General features: G+C 40.3%; 2 protein-coding genes across 8 annotated transcripts in view; one reads left to right on the top strand and one right to left on the bottom strand.

Annotated features, from left to right (window-relative positions):
- Window positions 1-2,418: 2,418 nt before the first annotated feature.
- LOC146711560 (transmembrane emp24 domain-containing protein 1-like) lies at window positions 2,419-6,506 on the top strand. Its single transcript, XM_085454446.1, has 4 exons — window positions 2,419-2,839; window positions 3,784-3,881; window positions 4,937-5,123; window positions 5,239-6,506. The coding sequence occupies exons 1-4, from the start codon at window positions 2,645-2,647 to the stop codon at window positions 5,455-5,457; spliced, it is 699 nt and encodes a 232-aa protein (XP_085310572.1). The 5' UTR covers window positions 2,419-2,644; the 3' UTR covers window positions 5,458-6,506.
- A 658-nt stretch (window positions 6,507-7,164) lies between these two features.
- dnm2a (dynamin 2a) overlaps window positions 7,165-22,985 on the bottom strand; it is a 31,396-nt gene continuing 15,575 nt past the window's right edge. Inside the window, exons 10-21 of one of the 7 annotated variants that reach the window (XM_085454444.1) lie at window positions 22,423-22,561; window positions 21,248-21,334; window positions 19,661-19,731; window positions 17,965-18,016; window positions 16,936-16,947; window positions 14,604-14,714; window positions 12,448-12,557; window positions 12,208-12,319; window positions 11,807-11,971; window positions 10,386-10,609; window positions 9,993-10,256; window positions 7,165-9,671 (exon numbers count right to left, since the gene is read on the bottom strand). In XM_085454444.1, the coding sequence (XP_085310570.1) occupies window positions 9,599-9,671; window positions 9,993-10,256; window positions 10,386-10,609; window positions 11,807-11,971; window positions 12,208-12,319; window positions 12,448-12,557; window positions 14,604-14,714; window positions 16,936-16,947; window positions 17,965-18,016; window positions 19,661-19,731; window positions 21,248-21,334; window positions 22,423-22,561 (1,420 nt within the window). In that variant the 3' untranslated portion in view covers window positions 7,165-9,598. Of the gene's footprint in view, window positions 9,672-9,992; window positions 10,257-10,385; window positions 10,610-11,806; window positions 11,972-12,207; window positions 12,320-12,447; window positions 12,558-14,603; window positions 14,715-16,704; window positions 16,738-16,935; window positions 16,948-17,964; window positions 18,017-18,251; window positions 18,306-19,660; window positions 19,732-21,247; window positions 21,335-22,422; window positions 22,562-22,985 lie in introns of all 7 variants that reach the window. The other 6 variants (XM_085454439.1, XM_085454437.1, XM_085454440.1 and 3 more) reach the window with 6 other exon arrangements.

Below are 22,985 nucleotides of genomic sequence, written 5' to 3'. Positions count from 1 at the left end.
GTAAGGTCATTGCAAACTGCTGTTTTGCTCTAAACAGCTGCAACGGTTTTGCAATGTAGGTCAAATGTGCAATCTCTGGTTGATTCGAGATGCATGCACTCTAACCCTCATACCTGACCTACAGTTCCTGTAATGGCACTTTAGGGTTCTTGCATCAAACAGTTTGTTCTTGGGATGATGTGGTGGACTAGTTTTTGAAAAATCGACATCGCTTTTTTAAGACTATACTTATTTTACCTAAAATAATTTAGGGATTCTTTTAAATTCTTGCCAGTCTCATAGGTACAAAAAATATTTTTTCTGAAGGCCACACAAAGCTTCTTTTTTTTTTTAAGATATGGATTTAATAGTGGAATTTCTTTCAGTTATTTACCTACTTCAATTTTTGTTAAATGTCATTGGAAGCACCACCTTCCCACTCCACCACCCACCCTTAGGGGGTGGAGTGGGTGTAGATGAGTGTCAGGGATGATTCTTGACAGAAGGATAGCGGCAACAATGGAAGGGAAGGTTTACAAGATGACAGTGAGACCTGCTATGACAGAGTTAGAGAGGCAGGGCTGAGATGGTTTGGACATGTCCAGAGAGAAGCTTAATGAATGGAATGAACGGAGTACATTAAATGTATCAATATTCACCATTTAGAAGATCCAAGAAGGTTAAAATTCAGTTTTAGTGAGATGTACTTTGTCACTGAGGCTTCAGTAGGTGAGGGGCTGGACAATTTCACATTCTGATGAGAAAAGATGTGATGGACATACGGGGAAAGACATTTTACCAGCTTAGTGCTGAAAAGGATTCCCGACCTTTGACCTTGTAGTGGACTATACACGTAAATATAACAAAGTACAAGATTACTGTTAAATACTGTCACTAATACAGTTCCAGCATGTCCTACAACCCAACAAATACCATCATCATCATCAAATACATCCTCAATTAGATTAGACAACATTTCTTGTAAGAAAATGGCAGATGGAATAAGCACAGAGCCGAGGCTACTGTTTGGAGAAGCCCTCAGAGAGGACTGATGGAGGCTCCCTGACGAGGCAGATCCCCGTAAACTAATGAGAAGCCTGAGAAATGAGAAATGAGAAAGGGGAAGGAAGCGTGGGGGTACATCCTTTCAATAAAACTTCTGTTTAAGCATGTTCCAGTGATCTACCAGCTGCTTGGATTGTATTAGCATATTAGTGTATGAGCTTACCATACCATCCTTTTAAAGTAATGTATGTGAAGTGGTTCTGAAATATGCTAGTAATGGACAATATGATGAAGTGGTTTCCATTTGATCATTCTAAACACCTGCTTAGGAATACATGATTAATGATGATTTAATGTGTACATGATGCAATGAAAGTGAGAGAGCAACGATGCAAGGTGAATCATAGGATGAAAATATATATATGATGACAAAAGTATGACAAACAGAAACAAAATATGACACAGAGCACTATAGAGGAAGTGAACATTAATTTGAACTTCCTTTACTGTCTGCTGACCCAAGTGGACCTAAGACAGTTTAATTAATTCCTAATAGCAGTGGTAAATGTCTTTTATTTGTCCTATCATTTTCACATCTTCACTTTGAGTGTTTCTTGGGAGAGACTGGCGGGGGGAACAAGCACAGATCTAGGCCTGAGACTGTGGTTTGGGGAAGGCCTCGGTGAGGACTGGTGGCAGATCTCCATCTACCAATGAGAGGTGTGAGAACTGGGAAAGGAGAGGGAAGGTTGGGCAAGAAAAGTCAGAAAATAATGAGCTTTTCATACTAAGATTTTATTACTCACTCTGAAAAGAGAGAAGTCACATTTAGTCACATTCAGTACAGTATTACATAATTTTCCTTTCTTTATCTCTTTATTAAATTAAGAAAAGTGTTTGTTCAGTCTGTCGCCCTCCAGTGATTTGTAAATTGGCACTTGCTCTGTGGTTTTGGGTTTCGTTGATTTGTTTTGGGGGTTTTCTTCTTCTATATATCAAGAATAAAATAATAAAGTGACAGAGAAATAACATCACATAGTCTCTAGGCTGTAAATAAATGATCTTCCATTGAAAGACCGTTCAATGGAAATCACTCAGCAACATTTTCTGTGAACACTAAGCTCAGCAATCATGGACCCAGTCTCCACAAACTCAAAACTTTATGATACAACGTATATTTATTTATTCATGAAGTCATCATAAATCATGTTTGTGCCTCTTTTTTTTTTAATATCAAGCCTGCTTTCTATTCTTTTTTTCTTATCTCATCAACAGCTCCACCTAAAGGAAAATGTCAGGTAGTTCGCCTACAACGTTAGTGATCTTACGTGTGTAAAAACCAGAAAATTAAGAGAAAGGGGAAATGAAATGTGAAAAACATAGCACTTTTGTCTTCGAAGAAATTTTGTAGAATTTTTTTTTTTTTTTTTTAAACAAACCAATTACTTCATGTCAGCTTTGTCAGCTCTGCTGTTCAGACCGCAAAGCGCTATTGGTCGCAACGGTGGCTCCACTCATTGAGCTTTTAAGGGAAGCGGTGCTATCTATTGGCTATTCTCCAACTGTCAGAGTGCGAGTAAGCAATTAGAGATATGCAGAAAACTGTGTAGCAAATGTGTAACAAGTGGCTCATAGTTGGTGAAAGTAGAATAAATGGACTATGCACTGCCACCAAAACATGATGACTGCGTCTGCACAGCTGTGTTTGCTGGCATATTTAACTCTGACTTTGGGATTGACTTTGGGTTTGGGCCCAAACAAAAACATGGGGTTTACGTTCCTCTTACCAGCTGGAAGCACAGAGTGTTTTTACCAAAGGACGGCGATGAACGACAGCATGGAAGTTGAATACCAGGTGAGTGGAAACTTCTCTCTTTGGTGTTTGTCTGTACACGGACAGAGTTTATTCTGATGTTTGCTTTAGCCGGAAAAAGTTTGTGTATAATATGTAACTCAAAAACAAGAAACGTGTTGGACTTTGGCATTGCATAGAGAGAGATAACAAAACCACTGGTGCTGCAGAAGCCATAACACAAAGGGGGAGCAAAATAACCCACAAAATGATTAATCTATCTTTATGCATTATCTCCCCACCACCCACACACACACACACACACACACACACACACACACACACACACACACACAACAATGCATAAATCCAAAGAAACTTTCATTTCAAAAATTCAGAATAACCTTTGGTTAACTTCCTATAATCAGACCACAGTTAGTATCGCGGTCACTCTGTTACTGCAATCTCTTTGCAGCTGTGGTGGTGTGCTGGTTCTGAGTCATGACTCTTTATGTCTCCGTGTAGCATTAATGCATTCATTTGGAAACCTAAGTCACAATCATTAAACAACATAACTACACCTTCAGTATCCTTAAGTTCCAGTCCTGCTTCAGAAGTAAACATCTGACAAAATCCTTTTTTTTTTCAGTCAGTCACTGATAAAATTCATCAATTTCCTATCTTGGGTGTTAAACTTGTCTGACCCTGTGCTTTTCATTAACTAGTGGGTTATTTAGGTGCTGAAATAAACACTTTTAACTGCTGAGAACTGTGTGGCTAGAACTCAGACAGTGGGATAACACGTGAGCTAGGTTGTCGCTCAGGCTACTATCAGGGTTCTAATTTGAATTTCAGGCAGCTGTTGCAAATGAACCTGTAAAGTAGAGAAGCTTCACATGTAAGCTGCATGTCTGGGATGAAAAGAAATGAGCTGTGTTAGTGAATTCTGTGTGATTGTGACTTCAAACCTTTGCAAATACTGACTTCAATCCCTGTTTTTGTTACAGGTGATCGCAGGGTCAGGGCTGGATGTTGGGTTTATCCTCCTCTCACCCACCGGACATCGGCTAGTCTCTGACTTCAGGAGGTCTGATGGTATCCACATGTGCGTATCTGTTCAGTCTGAGATGAGCAGTCTCTCTTGCTCTTTGGTATTTCTATTAAAAAGTAGTTAAACAAATGTACGTAAAGAATGACTTAGATACACCTGTTCAAGTTCTTTTTAATGCAAATATTTGATCAGCTAATCACAGGGCAGTAAATGAATGTGTTTAGGCATGTAGGTATGCTCAGGATGACAAAGTAAGCATCATTTTGGGGAAGAAACGTTATTTAGGTGACTTTGAATGCAACACTGTTGTTGTTCCCAGATGGGCTGGTCATAGTATTTCAAAAACAGCTGATCTGCTGTGATTTTTGCTTCATTTCAATTCAGTTCTGTTTATATAGCTCCTTCATGACCACTGTCATCTCAAGGTGCTTTAAATTGTAGGCTACAAACCCTAAAATGATTTTAAAAAAATTTAAAAAGCAAGAAAAAAAACCCCTCACAAACATAAAACCATCTTTTGGGTTTACAGAACATAATGTGTCCATCTTCCGATGGCTGCTTCTAGCAGGATAATATGCCATGATGTCGCAAAGCTGTCGAACTGGTTTCTTGAATATGAAAATCAGATCACAGTTCTCAAATGGCCTCCACAGTCACCAGATCTCAATGTAATAGAGCTCCTTTGGGATGTGGTGAAAGGTGAGATTCACATCATGAATGTGCGGCTGACAAATCTGCTGCAATTGTGTGATGCCATCATTTTAATATGAACCAAAATCTCAGAGGATTGTTTACAGCGCCTTGTTGAATCTGTGCCTTGAATTAGGCACTTCTGGAGGTCAGAAGAAATCATTCTGAAGGCGCCTGTTGTGATTTTTGCTATACAAATCTGAACTGAATTAAAGGGAAGAAGGTCTAAAGTCTACCTAATAACGTACATTTTAGCGGACATTGCGTTTTCAGTAGGAGAAATTTTTCATCACAGTTTTTCGCAGTTGTCCAGATAAACTCTTTCTTGCCCGGATGATTGAATGTGTATCAAGACATATACAATGTGGGAGATTCATATCGATCGGCCACCTGTCTTCAAAATGTTCTTTTTCCTGTAGGGTGGATCCCACAGTTGATGGAGACTACCGGTTATGTTTTGACAACAGCTTCAGTAAAATGTCAGAGAAGATGGTGTTTTTTGAGGTCGTCATTAATAATCAGAACAGCAAAAACGGAGGCCAAGATGATTGGTTAGAGACTGTAACTTCAGACAGCATGGTGGACTACAAAATGGAAGACATCAGGGTGAGAGCAGAAAATAAAATTATGCATGTCCTGGATCTAAATTTACTCTACAACTGGTTATCATATCAGCGCCATTCGTTTAAATCCACTTAATGTCTTTTTTGTCCCCCTCCAGGCGAGAATGGACTCTGTGCACCGGCACCTGGAGAAAAGCCATCAGGTCCAGACCATGCTGAGGGCATTTGAGGCGAGAGACCGCTACCTTCTGGAGGACAACTTGTGGCGAGTGTCCTTTTGGTCCTGCGTAAACCTGTCGGTCATGCTCACTGTTGCTGTTGTTCAAATTTACACCCTCCGACGCCTCTTTGTCAACACCAAGCAGGTCCGCACATAACAAAACCATCCTTACCTCCATCGACGAAAGACTAGCAGAAAACACTCAACTGACATGGGAGCTGAATTTAAAGGAATAGTTTACATCATTTTAAAAAGCTGGTTTTTGCACTGGATTTTTTTTTTATTGTCAAAAACTGTTCCCTTTGATGCATTGTGGAAACCACTTTCTGCTTTTGTGTCATCCCTGAAATCACATTTAAAGCACAGTAGTGGATGCCTGTAGCACCGGTATTTGTTAAAAGTTTCATTAGGGAAGCTAGAACGTCAGTTGTTCTCCCTTGAAAGTTTATTGAATTACAAACACTACATTTGGCACATCTAGAAACTAAGATTATCAGAACACCAAAAAACTAATTATCAGATACGTCACCTCATGAAAGCGCATGATGAAGCTTTTTAAAAGCTTTAAAAACAAAAAAACAACAAAATGATGCAAAAGAGTAACTGTAATAAAATAAATATTTATAATCATAAAAAGAAAAGTCCCTGATTAGATTTACTATATGACAGTTAAATATTACACAAAACAATAACAGTCAGGTAGCTGGGGAAAAAGGCATCAGAGTCACTTGTTTCATGCAATTGCACTTTGTGGTACTAAGGTGGAGAAGTCAGTAAAACCAGGTGTCTATTTTTATAACTGTGAGCAGTTACAGACTCTGCCATGAATCATTTTATTGTGGTAATGCTCCACCACTTGAAAGGCATTCTCTCTTTTGCATCACTGAGCAGATACATGAAAAATTATAATACAATTCTCCTGCTGCACTTTGTGAGTTGGCACCAGAACTGAAATGATACAAAACAAATGCTCTAAGGTCTTCTGGGGGATTGGGAACAGAGAACTGAAAGTACACCATGAGATTTCAAACTATTTCAGCTTTTTGTGCCCACAATCATTAGTGTCATTATCCCAAAGAAAGAAACAAAACCCTGAACCATGCCACTCAGTTTGAATTCTTCAGTTAGGCTGCAGGACTGTAACAGCGTTATTGGGAGTGCCTCTTTGTTTTGATGAAGTGAAATTAAAATGTGCTCTTCTGCTCCCATTGTTGTCATTGATTGGAGTCATTTCACATTCACTGCGGAGCGGCCAAGGTCACTGCTGGTTTCGACGAGGGGCTGGGCGCCTGTTCAGGAACAACTGACATTAATCTCTTGGTGACACGCAGTAAAGAATTGCCGTTGACATGTTAACCCTTCAGGATCCAGTTATCAAAACGGCAAGGACACTTGTACTGTGGCGGGTGCCGGCTGAGGGATAGAAGGACCTTTTGTTTAAGCAAAGGGAAATACTAGGGAAGTGCATTTTACATTTGAATTTTAAATACTGCCTGGAAAAATCTAAATACTAAAAGCAACAGTTTATCTTTCATCAGTGTGAAAAATGTATGATTATATCTCAATTTAGTGTTGCAAGAGAAAATCTGAGAAGCTGTTATTGGAAGATGATTTGGCCCACAGAGAAACAATGATTAAAAGTTAATGTTGCAAAAATGTAGTGTTCCTGCTCATCACCACAGGATTTGTCAAGATGCATTTCTGCAGGCTGTTAAGTAGAAGGTTGCCATAGGAATATGGGCTTGTTTTAGCCCGAGAGAGGGAGAGCGAAAGCAAAGAGAAAGGAGAGGACCACCAGGAAATGCTCTATACATTATCTGAGAGAAAGAGAGAAGACCACACAAGACACAAACAGACACCAACCACCAGAGCCAGTCCCTTTATTGTACACAACACCTCTTTATTTACTCGCCTTTCTAAATCCGTTCATGTTGTTTATTCAAATCAATTAATTGCTACAGAGGCACTTGACAAGGTTTGAAGAAAAAAAAATGTTTGCAGGTTGTTTCCAATCCCCGTCTTCCAGATCCGAGAGTTGGGTTCGAAGAAAGATGGGTACGTCCATTAGGGAGAAAGGCAGTTTGCTCACAGCCTACTATATGACAAGCCATTTACAGGTTAGCCTTCCCAAGGGCAGGTCTAAGTGACAATCACAGAGATTTAAACTCTAGACCAATAAATATCTGTTTTAGTTGTTTAAAATTTGTGTACCATGGGGAGTATGGAAGATCCATTATTAAAGATCTTCAGTATAAAGACCGGATAGGAATATTTTATTCTTCCTGGTGCTGTCACTGAAAGCCAGACCTTGAGAAAGGAAGAAAAGGCACATTTTGTCTCAAGAAGCAGTGGTTTGGGATCTTGCTGCATTTTTTTTTTTTTTTTTTTTTAAAAACAGCTTTTTGATTTGTCAGTCTGGCTAATTAATCATCTTTCCTTGAAGCAGACTACCATCTTAGGGAGCTTCTCTTGACAGGATGTGCCTTTGTAAACCACAAATCCCAGCACCTGCTCACCACTACTGATCAAACAAAAAAAAAAAAAAAACAGAAAACAAGTGCCCAATGTAACTCCCAATTTCCCCTTAAAGACTTAAAAATATATATATATATTTTTTTTTTTATTATGGTCAAATACGTTCAAAGAGCAATCAAAAGATCATCATCAAATAATCACAGCTGAACCAAGTGCACGTCCAAGTTTAGACAGATAATCCCTGTAGCAAAACCCCAAGTAACAGTCCAGGCGAAGCTGGGGGGCTGAGTTGAACATACCTGTACAGAGATGATACAATTGCTACCAAAGCATCAAAAGAAATGGGGGAAAATAAAAAATAAAAAAAAATGCCCAGATTTTAAATAAAGCACAATGAAATAATCTCTTTTCCCGCCTTTATTGAAGTCTAATCTATGAAATGAGTGCTAGTGCTTTCTTTAATTTGATGACTACCGTTGTATTTTGACATTTTGGGCTTGGATTATGATCGATAGCATGCTTTGTCATGTACCCTATAATAAAATGAGAGATAAGCTAACTCCCCAGAATAGGCCAGCTATATACAGGATCATTTTATGCATGGAAGCATAAGTGAGAGAAAATTTCCTTGAAAATTAAGCCCAGACAGAGACGTAACATCTGATCTATACTTAATACCACCTTTACGCTCTGAATCACAGATCTGTCCACACACCCCTCAGCTTCATCAAGTTTTATCCTCTCCGAGAGAAAACTGTACCGTGTGCGCCGTTCTATTTAAATCCGCTAATCCAGGAATTAACTCTCCTCCAAGGCTGTAGGCCTCACTGAGGTATGACTGAGACTAGAAGGATTAAAATTCAAGACGTGATCATCTCCAAATTAGTGGAGAAAGCTTCCCAGAAAGTGCAGACAGCATCCATCCCACCCCTCCCCCCGGACTTTTGTGCATAGTGTTATGGTAACAAGCTACAGCATCCCTGCTATGAGTGGCTTAATGTAAGGCTAGGCGGTTAGAAGTGCTTGGATTATAACGGTCAATGAATAACATTTCATTGAGGAAAATAATAGTTGAAGGAGGAACCGAAGCTATTTCTCTCAGTGTCAAACAACCCTGCTCTGTATCTTTTTTTTTTTTTCTTTGTTTTTACACTCTGTTGAGATTAAGATTTCATTTTAAAGCTACATGTATAACTGTCATTTAAAAAGGACAAATTCACTCAAATAAAGCAACACAAGGGAAGAAAAAAGAACAGTGATAATAAGCCATTGCTTTTCCAATATGAAATCAGGAGACCCGAGAGAACAGCTGGTTATGGGTGTATATTACAAAGACCAACCTAGACTTGAACGTCCAGGCTTATTTTGAAGGGGAAAAAAAGTAGGGCGGAGGGGAGAGAAAAACCCAGCCTGTACCAGTTAATAACTTAATAAATGTACTTCTGCTGAGAACCTTGCCAGGAAATAAACTGTAAAGGAAATTAACCAGTTATTACATTTAAAAAATATTGAATCTGACACATCATCTCCTAATGACAGAAGCTGAATGCATCTCACAGATGAGCCATTTGTTTTCCTCTTTTAGAGCAGTCAAATGCAATATTCAAGTGGTTAAGGGCTTGCTTTCTTTCCTGCGCATTTATAAACACATTATTAGCAGCTTATTAACATTGCTTGAACAGACATCAATGCGGCTGGATGTTGCATGTTATGCACTACTATCAGTCAGCCCCTCCCCTTGAGCCCCCGCCCCTGCCTATATTGTGCAGATACACACATCCACACACAAATACACACACTCTTAGGTGGACTCGGCCACAGGTCTAGTCTAGCAGGGAGGGCTCAGCAGGGCGAATAATGGTGGGCCGGTGAGAAGGAGCACCAGGGGGTCTTCGGCTGTAACGAGGAGAGAAAAACCAGGACAAGAAGTGAGATGTGCTCTCAAAGAGGCAGTGAAGAAACCAAACTTCCCAAACAGAAGCAGAAGAGAGAGAAGAACGGAAGAAGAGTGACAAAGAGAAACTTGAGACTCAGGAAAGAATGACGCATACAGAAATAATAGGTATGTATACAAACGACAGACAAACCACAAACCATGCCTGGAACTCTCGAAAGAAACACGATGATGTGACGTCAAAGACAAAGTGTTAGAGAGTCTGTGCGACAAAAATCACAGTAACACCTTCCACGCATTGCTGGTCACATCATAAAACTTACCTGGGAATATTGGGAGGGACACGAGCAGGCCGGGAGGGGATCTGTGGGGGTGCACTGAAGGGATCCTGACTGCTATTGAAGGCATTGATGGGCGGGCCTGGGCGGGAGGGGATTGGGGGTGCACCAAAGGCCGGGGAGGGATTGAGTGGTGCTCCAAATGCAGGGGAAGGGTTCAAGGGAGGTCCTGGTGTTGGTCCCCTCACAGCAGGTGGACGGCTGGGGGGTTGGGATGATGTAGGAGTTGGCCTGCGCTGAGCGGTCGGACTGAGAAAAAGTTTAGTGCATGACAAACGGAAAGGAAAATGAAAACCAACACAAAGATCACATGAATTCTCCTGTGTGATTAGAGAAAGAGTGTTTCAACTATTACATTCACACCCCGTTAACCCTCACCTGGCTTCCTGCATCCAGGAGTCATTTACAGGTGGCGGTACTGGGGTGGAGATTGTGTTGGCACTGATGTCGCCAATAATGACCAGTGCTTCCTTGAGTGCATGATACATGCGCAGCATTTCGTCTCTACGCTGGGCCTGGTCAGCCGACTCCTCCATCAGGATGTTCTGATCCCCAGATGAATAGAGGTAGGCCAGAAGCTCTGAGTGGATGAAGTCCTTCGCCTATAAGGAGGACATATTAATCAAGACAGAATCTTTAGATATGGAGCAGGAAAATGGCTGTAGTATGTGGTTCCAATTAATAAGATATTATGGGGTTAATACTTACTCATAAAAGAAAAATACGCATATATCTGTGACCAAAAATATTTGAAAGTCTTGGCAAAAGAGCTGCTTACTAGACAGTCGTGTAGGAGTTTGTTACAAGTGTGTGTATGTGTAGTTGCTGGACTGCTAGAAGATGTCAAAGTAGGCTCACTAAAATAATAAATCAGAATAAATGGACAGTGGGCAAGTTACTGTGAGGATGCCTCATAAATTCTCTTAATTGCTTCAGGTTTAGGAACTTGTGTCAAAATAAAATGCACGACTAATGCCAATAACAAAAAACAAGAAAACTAAAAACTGTTCTCCATAGTTCTACAGCAAATACACTTAGTACTGTAAGTACAATTAAAAGCTTGTTTTAAGAAAGACAACGATCAACAGAACTAGTAAAAAACATGCTACGTCCTCCCACAGTTCACAGAAATACACTTTGAGTGCGTAGGAGGGATACTGTGTGGAAGTGCAATATTTTAGGACATGCAGAGTGTTGCAATAGTACATGCTCTCATTTAAAGTTTAGGTTGAGATACAGCTACTGTTGGCATTTTTCACAGGACATATCCTCACAATTAGGATCCGCTTTAACCAGAAACTGTGCTTGAATGTATTATGCACTGTATGAAGTGGCTGTCATAGAGAATCTGCAGAAAAGAAGCCAATTAAGCTCTAAGTGAAATACAGTGCAGTGTTGCAGTAACAGACCCAGAACATGCAGACACTGTCGGGATATATATTCTTCTCATATTGTATTTCCGATGGTTGAATAGTGCTGGAAAACACCACACCTTTCAGGCATTACACAGTATGGGTGTGGGCACCAACTGTTTTCTGCAACTATCAACCGATTGAACCCATTTCATGGTGCAACTGCATAACTTTGTAACTTAAATACGCATGTCACTTCCCACAGTATGGCCCACCGCAACATGATCACTGCTCCGTCAGAGAAATTGCACACTGCTATGCCCAACTTATAAAAACAAACCTTTCCCCCCAAAAGAAATTTTCCAATGTAATTGGATAACTCTACTTCTAGCGTATTTCGAGTCTAGTCAATTACTTTGGTCTGGTGGTGAGAACTGCTGAACTTACGCTGTTGATCATGAGATGCATGATGGTCTTGGGCACAAGATCTCTGATAGATTTGTTTATGATGCTGATGTACGAGTCCACCAGGTTGCGTATGGTTTCCACCTGCCGTTCCAACTGAGGATCCATGGAGAATGTATCTGCAGGGCAAGGCTCTTCATTCTCCTCCTTAACCACAACATCAAAACACAAAACAGCAAAGATGAAGCAGAATTATAGCCTACACACATCTACTTCCTGTAATAGGAGCAGATATGAAAATTCTCCTGAAAATGTAAAGAGAGAAAAAGCGCTATAGAGTGTTTATAGTTGCACAGTAAGTCCAAACTCTGTGCTTGATTATGAATGCTTTCTGGTTCTTTAATGGAAAAGAACCAGTCAAACAGAAATACTTTGTTACATACCTGGTCCTTTTCTGGATAAACTCCAGCCCTGAGGAAAGACGCTTTCCAGCTGTCCACATCGTCCTGAGTATCACATGCCAGTTCTATTTGGCGAAGATCCTTGTACACGTTCCTGTAGAGATAAACAAGTGGCTGTGTGTAGCCTCACTCCAATACACAAATTCATGCACACATAAGGAAAAGATAGGCCTGCAGGAATACCGGTCAACAAGTACGGGTTTTATTATTAACACGACTGACCTCTGTTCAGTGTTGAAGATTGCAAAGATGTGCTTTGTGGACATAAAGCCTTTCTCAACATCTCTGAGCTTCAGGTTATCCAAGGGAAGCATATACTTCTTTTCTTTTTCCTAGCATGAGAAAAAAACGTTTTTACACACGACACAAAGTAATAATAACAGGCAAACCTTGAACATATAACAGAGAACACATAAGGACTTCTACACAGTGCTGTAGTGAAATTTTTTAAACCTCCCAATAGTCAAGACATTTCTCATGATGTGAATAACATTTACTGAAATTTACAAAAGCATTGAAAAACAAATAAAATTCAAAAATAAATTTCAGAGTCAAGTTTTCAGAAAATGACCGATGGTACTAAAACATATGAAGCTTTCCTCAAAGCAGACTAGTAGAAAAATTATTCATCAGGTTGGGATTTTATAGAGAGCCTTCTTTGTCCTTAATGGCATCAAATTTTTCTGGTATTCCCCCCAAACTTTGGAGGCCTTTTCAAATTCTAATTTCTCTGTGGGAAACAAAAACCCTTACTCTTTTTCAGTTCTTCATTTGCTTTCTTTAAATACCACAGAAAATGTTCTCTGTTTGAATATTTCACTTAACTCAAAAATGTTACTTATAGAACTTCTAAATGATTTGATGTGTAACCCCTACATACTATGTAGGGTTGAAGAGCTCTGATTTCAACTGTAGGCTGTAGATGAAAATCACAGAGCGTTGCTCTGATACTTCGACACCAATGAGCAGACATGATGGAATGCATTTCCTCTGTGTGGACGACCACCAGGCTGGTGGGATGAAGAAATGCATGATGAGTGTGAGGAGGAGGAGCATGAGGGAGCTCTAGGGGGATGGGGTGCCAGCTTTCGCTGTTGAGCAAAGACATCTGGAAGCATTTATGTCTGCACAACCACAGAGAGCGGGGTGCAGGCCCAAGAGTTACATCACTCAGTTCCTCATGATTCCCCGCCCTCACGACACATACACACTCGCAAAAAAAGAAAAGAAAAAAAAAAACAAAAAACAGGGGCTAAGTCTTTAACTGCACGTGCAAAGACAAACAAACAGACAAGCCTGACTAAAGCGAACAAATACATAAAACTGAACTTTGTGCGTGTGCATAACGACGCACTTGCACACCCAATTCCTAAATCATTTAGGCTGACTCATGTGAACAAGTGTCTACACACATGCACACTTGTACACACAATCACCCCCTCCCTCTGCTCTGGCCCCCGTAACCCAGTACGATTTCCTGCAAATTCCAAAGTCAGATCCCGGCTGGAACATTTCAGCCCGCCTGCCACGTCAGTTTGCCTCCACCATCGTACCGCTCCTTTCTCTTCGACTTTTCACAAAAGGCTACCAACGTGAGGACGCCCTTTCAGTTAACGTTTGTGTGTGTGTGTGTGTGTGTACATTTTAAATGATGACTTCTTTTTTAAAAAAAAAATAATAATAATCTTGGTGGAAGAATGGATACAACTAAGGACGATCAAGTGGGTGAGCAATGTGATGATTTTTTTTTTATGAATTTCATGCTATTAAAAGTATTCAAACTTTCATTTTAGTTAAATCAGTTAAGTCTGATCATTTTAAGTTTATCCATCAGGGTACGCATGCTTCTTGGAGTGAACATTTGTCTCCTTTCCTTGAATTCGAGACTCAGTACATATCTTTTCTACAAAACATATTTAGACACTGCTGTTTAGCCAAGAGGGGCTGGCACGAGTCACTCGCCTGAGTCACTTTAAACATATTGTTGTAATGGTTAAAATGTTTCATGTAATGCTGCATTTTCACACAAAAAACTTAAATTTTAAGTTTTCTGTTGTTTTAGTAATAAGCAGTTCCTATATACACGTGGCTTTTTCTTCATATGTATGATTACTGAGATAATATTTACTCTTTGTGTCCTCGGTCCTACAGTTGCAGCATGCAGACGTAATGACCTCTGGGTCCTTCCTCCCATCAGAGTCCTTCTCACCCCTCAACCCCCACCTCGCCTGCCCAGTGTTCAGACTACCTGTTCATCAGGCTGCAGCTGAACAGTAGTCTGCACATTGGTTAGGCTAGGCTGGGAAATGACACCAAATCCTCATTTGGGATAGTTTATATTAGCAGCAGCATCTTAACCACACAGCAACTCTTCTCACCTCCTCATTTTTGTACCAGGACAGGGACTCAGCAGTCAGGACAAACCAGTATTCCTTGGAGCCTCCTTTCATGATGCTGATGTTGATGGTTAGCCAGCCTTTCCTGATCACCTGTATGGTCAGGAGAATATGACGGAGAAGGGTTGTAGGGAGAGAGGGGTACCAGGAGGATTGAGGGAAAGCTTTAACAATGAGGTTCATGCACTGGCGAAATGTGGACCCCATAAAGTTCCATTAATTATGGGATTTAACAACAATAAAACCTTACCCGCTTACCTGCTGGGCCTTGGTATGTTTGTGTTTTTTTCTTTTTATGTACATATTAAACATTGTACCTAAACAAATCTAATTTACTTAACTAGGTATCACAAAAGAGAGAATCTGAAAATGCTAAACTATGACAAAATGGAGTGACTAAAGAACAGAAAAACATGCACATTTATCTAGTATATACACACATGTAATATGGATGACTATATACAAAAGCATTACAAGGTTGAAAAGAGGGATGTAGGCCTCATTGTCTATAGTCCACAGTAAGGAAATGACCAAATGGGTCCTGATAGTACCCACAGCATGGCTGCTCTGATACAAAGTCAAAAACCAAAGGTCGACGGTGGTATGTTAATGCCAGCGGGTCAGTAAAGCCTAGCCTATGCACTGGAAGTTAGAGAGCAGCATTGTTAATGGGTTTAGCTGAACTTTGAGAAAAGAGTGTTAATTACTTGATTTTAAAAGAAAGAGGTAAAGAAGGAAAAGTGATTTGTAGCGAAGGAGATTAAACACAGAGCCAAGCAGATGGACGGAGTTAGCAGAGATCACAAGCGGGACAAAAAATTTAAAAGCAAAGAAAAATCTGAAGTGGAGAGCTGGAGAGGGAATCAATTTAGGAAGAGTCCATGCATTATGGAGAAACCAGTGTAACCATGGTCTCTCCATTTTCTCACACAGAGCTTCATGCATTTCAAGTGCAGTATGTGAAACTATCTTTGAGAAGTGTGCTTTTTTGCAGACTGCATCTAAGTGGAAATGTCCATTTCAAAACCTGCTTTAGACCTCTCTCCTGCACTCCTTTTCCACACAGGAGAGGACTGGAGTGAGCAATGGGAAATAAAGGTTAATTGGTTCAAAAGCGCCAACATAAACATGGGAGAGGAGTTAGGAATGCAGAAGCTAGTCGTGGTAGTTTGCCTTGGCATGAACATAACGTAACTTTTCAGAGCAATAAAAGGACTTAAATCCAGAGGATTTAAGGCAGGTAGAAATACTGCTTCCTGTTTTAATGTAAGCTTGCATAAGCGATGTGAGGATTTCACAGGTGAGATGTTCTTGTTTCTGTAGTCAGTTAAATCTAAATTTTTGTGATGCAATGGTTAATTAAAGGTGTTAGATTACATCAGAGTCAAAGGAAAGAAATTCATAGGATTGGTGTAAAAAAATAAAAATAATGACATTTTGAATTTGTCTTGTCAAATATTAAAAAAAGAAAATCAAAATGACCAAAACCCCCAAAACATTTCATTTAATTAAAGAAATCCCAAAGTCATAATCAATCATAGTACAAATACAGCTTTGATTAGTAAGAAGGTATCTTTTAGAATGTAATGAATTTAATCTAACAACCAATCCATAAAGGAAATGAGTAATTATTATTATTATTATTATTTGTTCCACTCTCAATACCCATTTTGTCCCCAGCGACACTTCGGATGATTTCCACAAGGCAAACTTTTGAGTCACCATGCATGAGGCAGCAGCAGAGGTAAAAACCCAAGGACAGGAGAACTGACGCCTCCACGGTTACTGGTGGAAGAGTTCCTTGTTATCTTTCTCTGGTCCTTAACAAAGAGAACAAAGCACTGCCAAGTGCCAAAAGCCTTTATGGGCACAAAATAATTCATATTTTTTTCATATTATTCAATAGAGAAAATGTTAGTAGCAACCAAAATGTAGAATTAATGACAATTACTGTCATATTAAAGTGATGAATTACAGAAGTCAATGTGCCGAGTGTTACTCTAAAGATAGTCCAAATTACTGGACTGCGTGCTGATGTCAGAATTGTAATTGATATCACTTTAAGTCAGTCCTGAGACTCTACCTTTTCCTCGTAGACCTCTCCTAGTGCGTCAAGCTGCAGAGAGGTACAACAATTCATTATGATGAAAGTATAAAGTGCTATTTGCTATAGCTAGCTGTTTAAACAGTTATTTCATAGCAGCCTGTTTTTGAAGCCTAACTATACCAGCTGACCTTTCTGTGATGGCCTCAGTTCTTCTGCATGAGTTACCCCTACTGCCCCGGGCAGGGTGTGGGTTTGAGGGGTACTTACCAGAATCTCACCCTGCAGTAACAGGAGGGGGGGAGGGGGGAGATTAAAGCCAAAAAAAAAAAAAAAAAAAAAAAGGGGGAGTAGTATAAAATCAAAGCCAAAATAAATAAGGTAAGGAAGCAAAGAAATGAAGATGAAGGACAAGATGTAGGAGGAAAGAGGAGAAGAAGAGGAGTGAAGCAGTAATGAGGAAGGTTGAAAAGAAGATGGTAAAATGGCAGGAATGACAGTTTGAAGGAAGTGCACACACACAGGAGGAAAACAGAGGAAATCCATTTGGCAACCAGAGAAAGGAAGATGAAGAGAGAGGAGAAAGAGGTATAGAGAGAAAGAGAGAGCAAGAGAATTACATGCAATTAGAATTACTTCAAGTATACCACAATTTGGTTATGTCATATTTGTTGCTCAGTTGATAGGTGCAGGATCCATGCACATTCTGTATTCTGTAGCAAAGGATGCTTGTGAGTTAATGGGAAGGCAAAACAATCAATATAATTTGGGGATCAATTGCTACTTTGCTTCACACCATCATGCCTAGATCACATGCAAACAGCAATTAATAACAGCCAGAGACAAATGCTCGTTAAAAATAAATAAATAAATAACAATAAAGCAGTGAAGCAGGGTCTTCTTTAAGTTCACTAAGGCAACTCTCCCCTTACTGAAAATGCCATTGAGGCTAATTAGCGGGAATACAATCATATTAAAAATTGCCTCAAATACACTTTACAATTTAAACAAACTTTTCAACAAAACACTGAATAAAATAGAAAAGGAGAGGTACCAGCTTTGTAACAATATTGGCAAAGACCAGCCAGTTGAACATGAGGATTAGAAAAGATTGGGACTGGATACAGTCAGTGTCATTAACAGTTAGGTAGGTCAAGATAGATTAATGGCCAAGGGTCTTTATCACTGCTAAGTTATGTCAGGTATGCTCACTAGGTTTATTAACAGGTTGGTAATGGGAGGCGTCAGTAAAGGAAGATTAAATCTGGGATTGGTGAAAAGCTGACCGAGCAAACATACCTGGTTCGGTATGGCCCTCTTCTTGTTCGCAGCCGTGTTCCTCTGCTGAGCACTGTCATCACATAAAGAGATCACAACACACCTTATACCACATCTCTAAAATACACAAGTATTCACAAGTGACTTGTGTGGGTTTACCTAAGATGTTCATGGCGTCATTATTATTGAACCAATACATACACACATGGATGTGGAAGTAGGCTGGGGAAGAATTTGCACTACATGGGGACTATAATGGTCTTACAAATGCTATAAGACAAAACCCTCAATCTTTTCTGTTTGCCCACCTGTTGTTGCCGTACACTGGGGAGCTACCATCATCCAGCCTTCTGTAGTCAAGACTGAAAGTGATGTCATGAGAACCGTTAAACAGCCCTTGCTTACCGCCGACAAGTTTCATCAATCCGCTTGCCATGCAGAGGATAAACCTTCACACACGCACACACTCTGGGGCTTGCTTTGTTATTGGTCAATGAAACAACCCACACAGAGCAGGGAAGCGTCACTCAACTACATGCTACTGTAACTACTATGCTAAAAAGAACACGAATTCAACCACAAACTGCTTAGGGATATACCACAAACGCAGTGAACACTTTGCAATGTGCAAATTAGTTTCCAGTGCACAAAAGCATCTAAAGTCAATGCAGTAAAACGTCAGCACTTTCTCTCTTCATTGCCAACATAAGTAGTGTTTATAGTCAAGCAACCGAGCATGCTTGACTTTGTTTGGAGGCTCAGCAAGTAATGCTGCATGCAGTGGGGAGAAGTCGGCATCTAAAGTGACCTTGATCAATGTAACATCCACTTTACTGAGAGGGAGAGATATGTGCTAAATGACTAATTGGCATGCTGCACACTGAGGCACAGTAGTTTACAACATGTATGTAATTATAAGCTGGAGCTCTGCACTCAATAGTCCAAATCATCCAACTGCAACCCTGTAAGCTTGCTAACATCCAATACCATCAGCGGGAGGTAACACAGATGTTCGGTTTGGCTTAAGCCGCCTACTTTGATTTGACACAAACTAACACTTTTTGTGAAGTCTTTACCCACTCATCGACTTGCTGTTGACTCCAGTAATCTTTACCCCATCTATCGCTCCTCTGCTTTTCATTGGGACTTCTCCACAACCATGTGACTAGAAACTAGAGAGCAGAAACTAGTTTCTCTAAAAATGCATAATTACCTCACTCTCCAATTTCAAACCAAACCAACGGGTTTGCTCTCTCATAGTTAATCAGTATACGACACATGCACATTCTACTGAAAGTGTGCAGAGCTGTGAGCCAGACTGCTGTGTGCGTGCCATTTATATGACAGACGCCACGGAAAACTATGGAAGGGAAAACAAGCTACATAGTGCCTTGGCTAGCATTTTCAGACAATCATCTATGGACACAAACTTATTATAGGAAATGACTGGAATCAGGAGCAGTGCAGTGATTGTCAAGGGTCTAAAGTGAGAGCTGGATTGCATGCGTATTGATTGCTGAAAGTTATCGTATTACATGTCTTTTCTTTTTTTAAAAAAAAAAAAAAAAAAATCAAGAAAAAAAAAAAAATCAATGGAACCACACGTTCAGACAAAAGGCAAATTAAAGTTCATCAAACTTGCCCTCAGTGAGACACTTGTCACAGACAGCAGGCTGTAAATTGGGCTGGAGAAGGTGGAGGTGAGAGGGGTACTTACTTAGCAAAGCCTATGAAGTCCTCATGGTTGGTGTTGATGTAGGACAGCTCAATGTCAATCAGCAGCAGAACCTTAGCAGAAAGTTATGATTAAGAGGGAGAGGTCACAATTAAACACCAATTACAGTGAGCACAAAATAGAAAGTCTCCCTTGTGATATTACACACTGAACAAAAATAAACCCTGACATTTAAAACTAAATTCACACAGTCATTGTGATACAGCCCATCAGTACTGCATTAGTGATGCAGTGGAGTTGAGAATAGGAATTTCAGCTCAACTTGTTTTGATTTCTGGTTAAAAGTGTTGCTACCAGGACTGAAACTCTAGCGTGGACAATTTAAACCTGAAACGAAATAAATACGTTTTTCCTTCTCTCTCAGAAGCCAGATTTCTGTGAAAATTTAGCAGAACCTGATAATGCATGCAGTGTTCTAATATACAGGATATAACAGGCATCTGTTTTTTTTTCTTAAATGTATGCATCCACCTGCAGCTCTGATAACCACAAATATGAATAGACTTGAGACAAAACATTTTATAACATGGTTGTGCGTCACTGGGAAGAATGCATGCAGACACCAAGAGGGCAACTAGCATAGCATGACCTTAAATTACCGATAAAGAATTGCAGGGAGATTAAGGGTGTTTTTAAAAAGGAAAAATGTGCTTCTTCGTGTTTCAGATGGAAGATCAGCAGATGTAGAAACTAAAAATGCTCGATGAGTCATTGATACAGTTAATGCTAGGTGTTAAAATGTTAAGGTCAAGGTCAAATTTATTTATATAGCACATTTCAAACAGCCGATGCTGCACAAAGTGCTTAACAATATAAAAATGGTATTAAAAAGCAACAATGTAATACAATAATAACAGTAAAAAACAATAACTATGAACTTCTTCACATTACAAACTATAATATTTATTAATTATACTTATATCATAACTTCATGTGTCACTCCCCCCCACCTCCTCGTGCGCTTGGTGGCTCTGGGGTGCGTGACTGGGCATTTTGGTGTGTTTGCTGGCCTGCCCCCTTGGAGGGTCTCTGTCTTTCTCCCTGTCTGTCTCTGTCTTTCTCTCTGTCAGCAAAATGGTATATCTGTTTGTGTACCTCCCTCTGTTTTGTCTTTTTGGTGCCATGTATCATCAGTGTGTGCTTTGTTACAGAAACAGCAGTTGGAGACCCAGCGTGTCTGTTTACTTCACTCTCGACCCCCCTCCCGATCCCATTCTTTGCTATTTTTTCTCTTCTCTCTTTTCTTTTTCTAGTTCTCTGCTTTCTTCTCTCATCTTTCACCTATCTGGCCTTTACCCCCAGTCTGCTCCAGCGTAACAACCACAGGACATTAATATGAATAATAACGTAAATAAATAAAATAGCATACACAGTCTACTGTGCTCTACTTGGGAAAGCAAAAATATGTTCGGCACAACAAAGAAAAGAAAAAAAAAAGTTTGACAGGACAGGTTTAAAAAAAAAAAAAAAACATACAACTACTGGACTGAGGTTACACAGGAACTGTAGATGCATTTTTTGCATGTGAAAAATGATAACTAATGTTTAATCAGCATGCCAGCATCTCACCTGGTCCTTGGCCTTCCCTTCTCTTTCTCTGACATGAGTTGTGACAATTCTCTCAGTCTCCTCTCTCAGTCTGGGGTAGGAGTTGAGCTGAAAGGCAACAAAAACACATAACTGCGGCCTTGAACTGAGACACATGCACACTTACATGTGAGCTTGAGCTTAATAAGACTTACCAATAAGTATCAGAGAGAAACAGGAGTGAGAAGTGAAAATAAGTAGGAAACAAAGAAAAGGGAAAGAGATAGTCAAGTGACATTGCAGTGTCACACATATCCAGGCAATCACAATCCAGCACACGCACATAAACAGACTTTAAAGCCACAATGACCGTCTGTTATATAAGGTGGCAGAATCAGCCAGAGATGACTTCACAAAAGATCCAATTTTGTCGCACTCGATATTTGTTGTTGGCATAATCCTGTATTTTTGTGAGTGTGTGTAAAACAGTCGTCTCTAGCTGACTGTAGTAGTTATATTAATGAAGACTGGATGAGAAATAGCAGGGTGGGTGAGGCAGAGAAAAAGACAGGGACTATGGATGCCTGGGTAACAGAGCAGATTTATTTTTTTTTTTTAAATCATGTCTTTAGATGCAGAGCCTTCATCTGTCCACAAGATGGTAGTGTAGAGTTGTTGCTATGGAAACGCTTCATTCAAGCTGTCACAGCACCCACAGAGCCCTTAGGGCTCTGAATATCATCTCAGCCCCCCCACCCCGACTCACATTGTTCCCTTTCCATCCGGTTCAGCAGATAACAGAATGTCAGTCTGTCATGTGGGTCAGAAAGGGAGCAGCGGTGGGCTCGCCTCTGCTCAGACAGACCAGAAGCAATGTGGAGGTGGGGGGGAAAAAATGCTCTAATGAGCTGATGCTTAGGTCCAGCAGCACGTGGGAGACAGCTGGTGGAAATTTATAGTTGTGTTTAATATTTCAAATGTGAGCAAATCTGACACGCCAAGAAGATGCCAAATGGCGTGGCAACTTCTAAAAGTACGAAGACGGCAGGGGGAGGATGCACACATTCAATGCAGTGGACACAGATGGTGTGGTGGCAAAGAGTTGTCTGGAGTTGATTTCACTGGGGTGAAAACTCGATGACGGTGATACACATTTACAAAGAAAATGAATCCCTTTTTTTAAATGCCATGTTCCTGGCTGGTGTGTCCCTGGTTACCTTAACTGCACACTTCATGACGAGTGCGGTGAGCTCAGAAACCACCAGGTCCACACATTTAAGGCTGGGCTCTTTGAGTTTGAGGATCTGCTTTTTGACAATCGCCTCGAAAGCCAGGTCAGGGGTGAAGAGCCCCGTTCTGAGAGGTCATTGGGTCGATTGAATTTGGTTAAGGAGGTAGAGAGACAGCAGGAGGCAGGAATTGAAGAAAGAAAAATTGAAAAGAGAGGAAAGGGAAAAAAGAGGAAATAAAAAGAGAAGTTGTTGTTCAGTTAGTCATTTCTAGGCACAAACAGACAAAACCAAGCAGCGGTTAAAGACAAGCTGCAGGTATACTTCACATCTCTTCCTTCACTAGCTAGTCGCTCTTAAATGAGGTGAATATGGTGATGACTAATGCCAAATTTGCACCTTACAGACCACCCTATATTTCACTGGCATTCTGCATCGAGTTGTGAGACCTGCAGCTTGTCCAGGAGAGACTTGAGATGTTCAGTCCAGAAAACATCTCTTATCCACAACAACACGTTACCCGTCACAACACTCCAAAACACGACAGCGCT

This window comes from Copadichromis virginalis, linkage group LG4 (assembly GCF_057382275.1).
Source record: "Copadichromis virginalis isolate Kocher_CV1m ecotype Utaka linkage group LG4, C_Virginalis_male_GT1.1, whole genome shotgun sequence".
Taxonomy (NCBI): domain Eukaryota; kingdom Metazoa; phylum Chordata; class Actinopteri; order Cichliformes; family Cichlidae; genus Copadichromis; species Copadichromis virginalis.
Note: the sequence above shows the minus strand (reverse complement) of the source record. Positions and strands in the feature narration are given on the sequence as shown.

Bases quoted from the DNA above. Each gene is read 5' to 3' on its own strand.
- LOC146711560 (XM_085454446.1), top strand. From the start codon at position 2,645: ATGCACTGCCACCAAAACATGATGACTGCGTCTGCACAGCTGTGTTTG. The intron at 2,840-3,783 runs GTGAGTGGAAAC...TTTTTGTTACAG, and splicing joins GCATGGAAGTTGAATACCAG to GTGATCGCAGGGTCAGGGCT. The intron at 5,124-5,238 runs GTGAGAGCAGAA...GTCCCCCTCCAG, and splicing joins ACAAAATGGAAGACATCAGG to GCGAGAATGGACTCTGTGCA.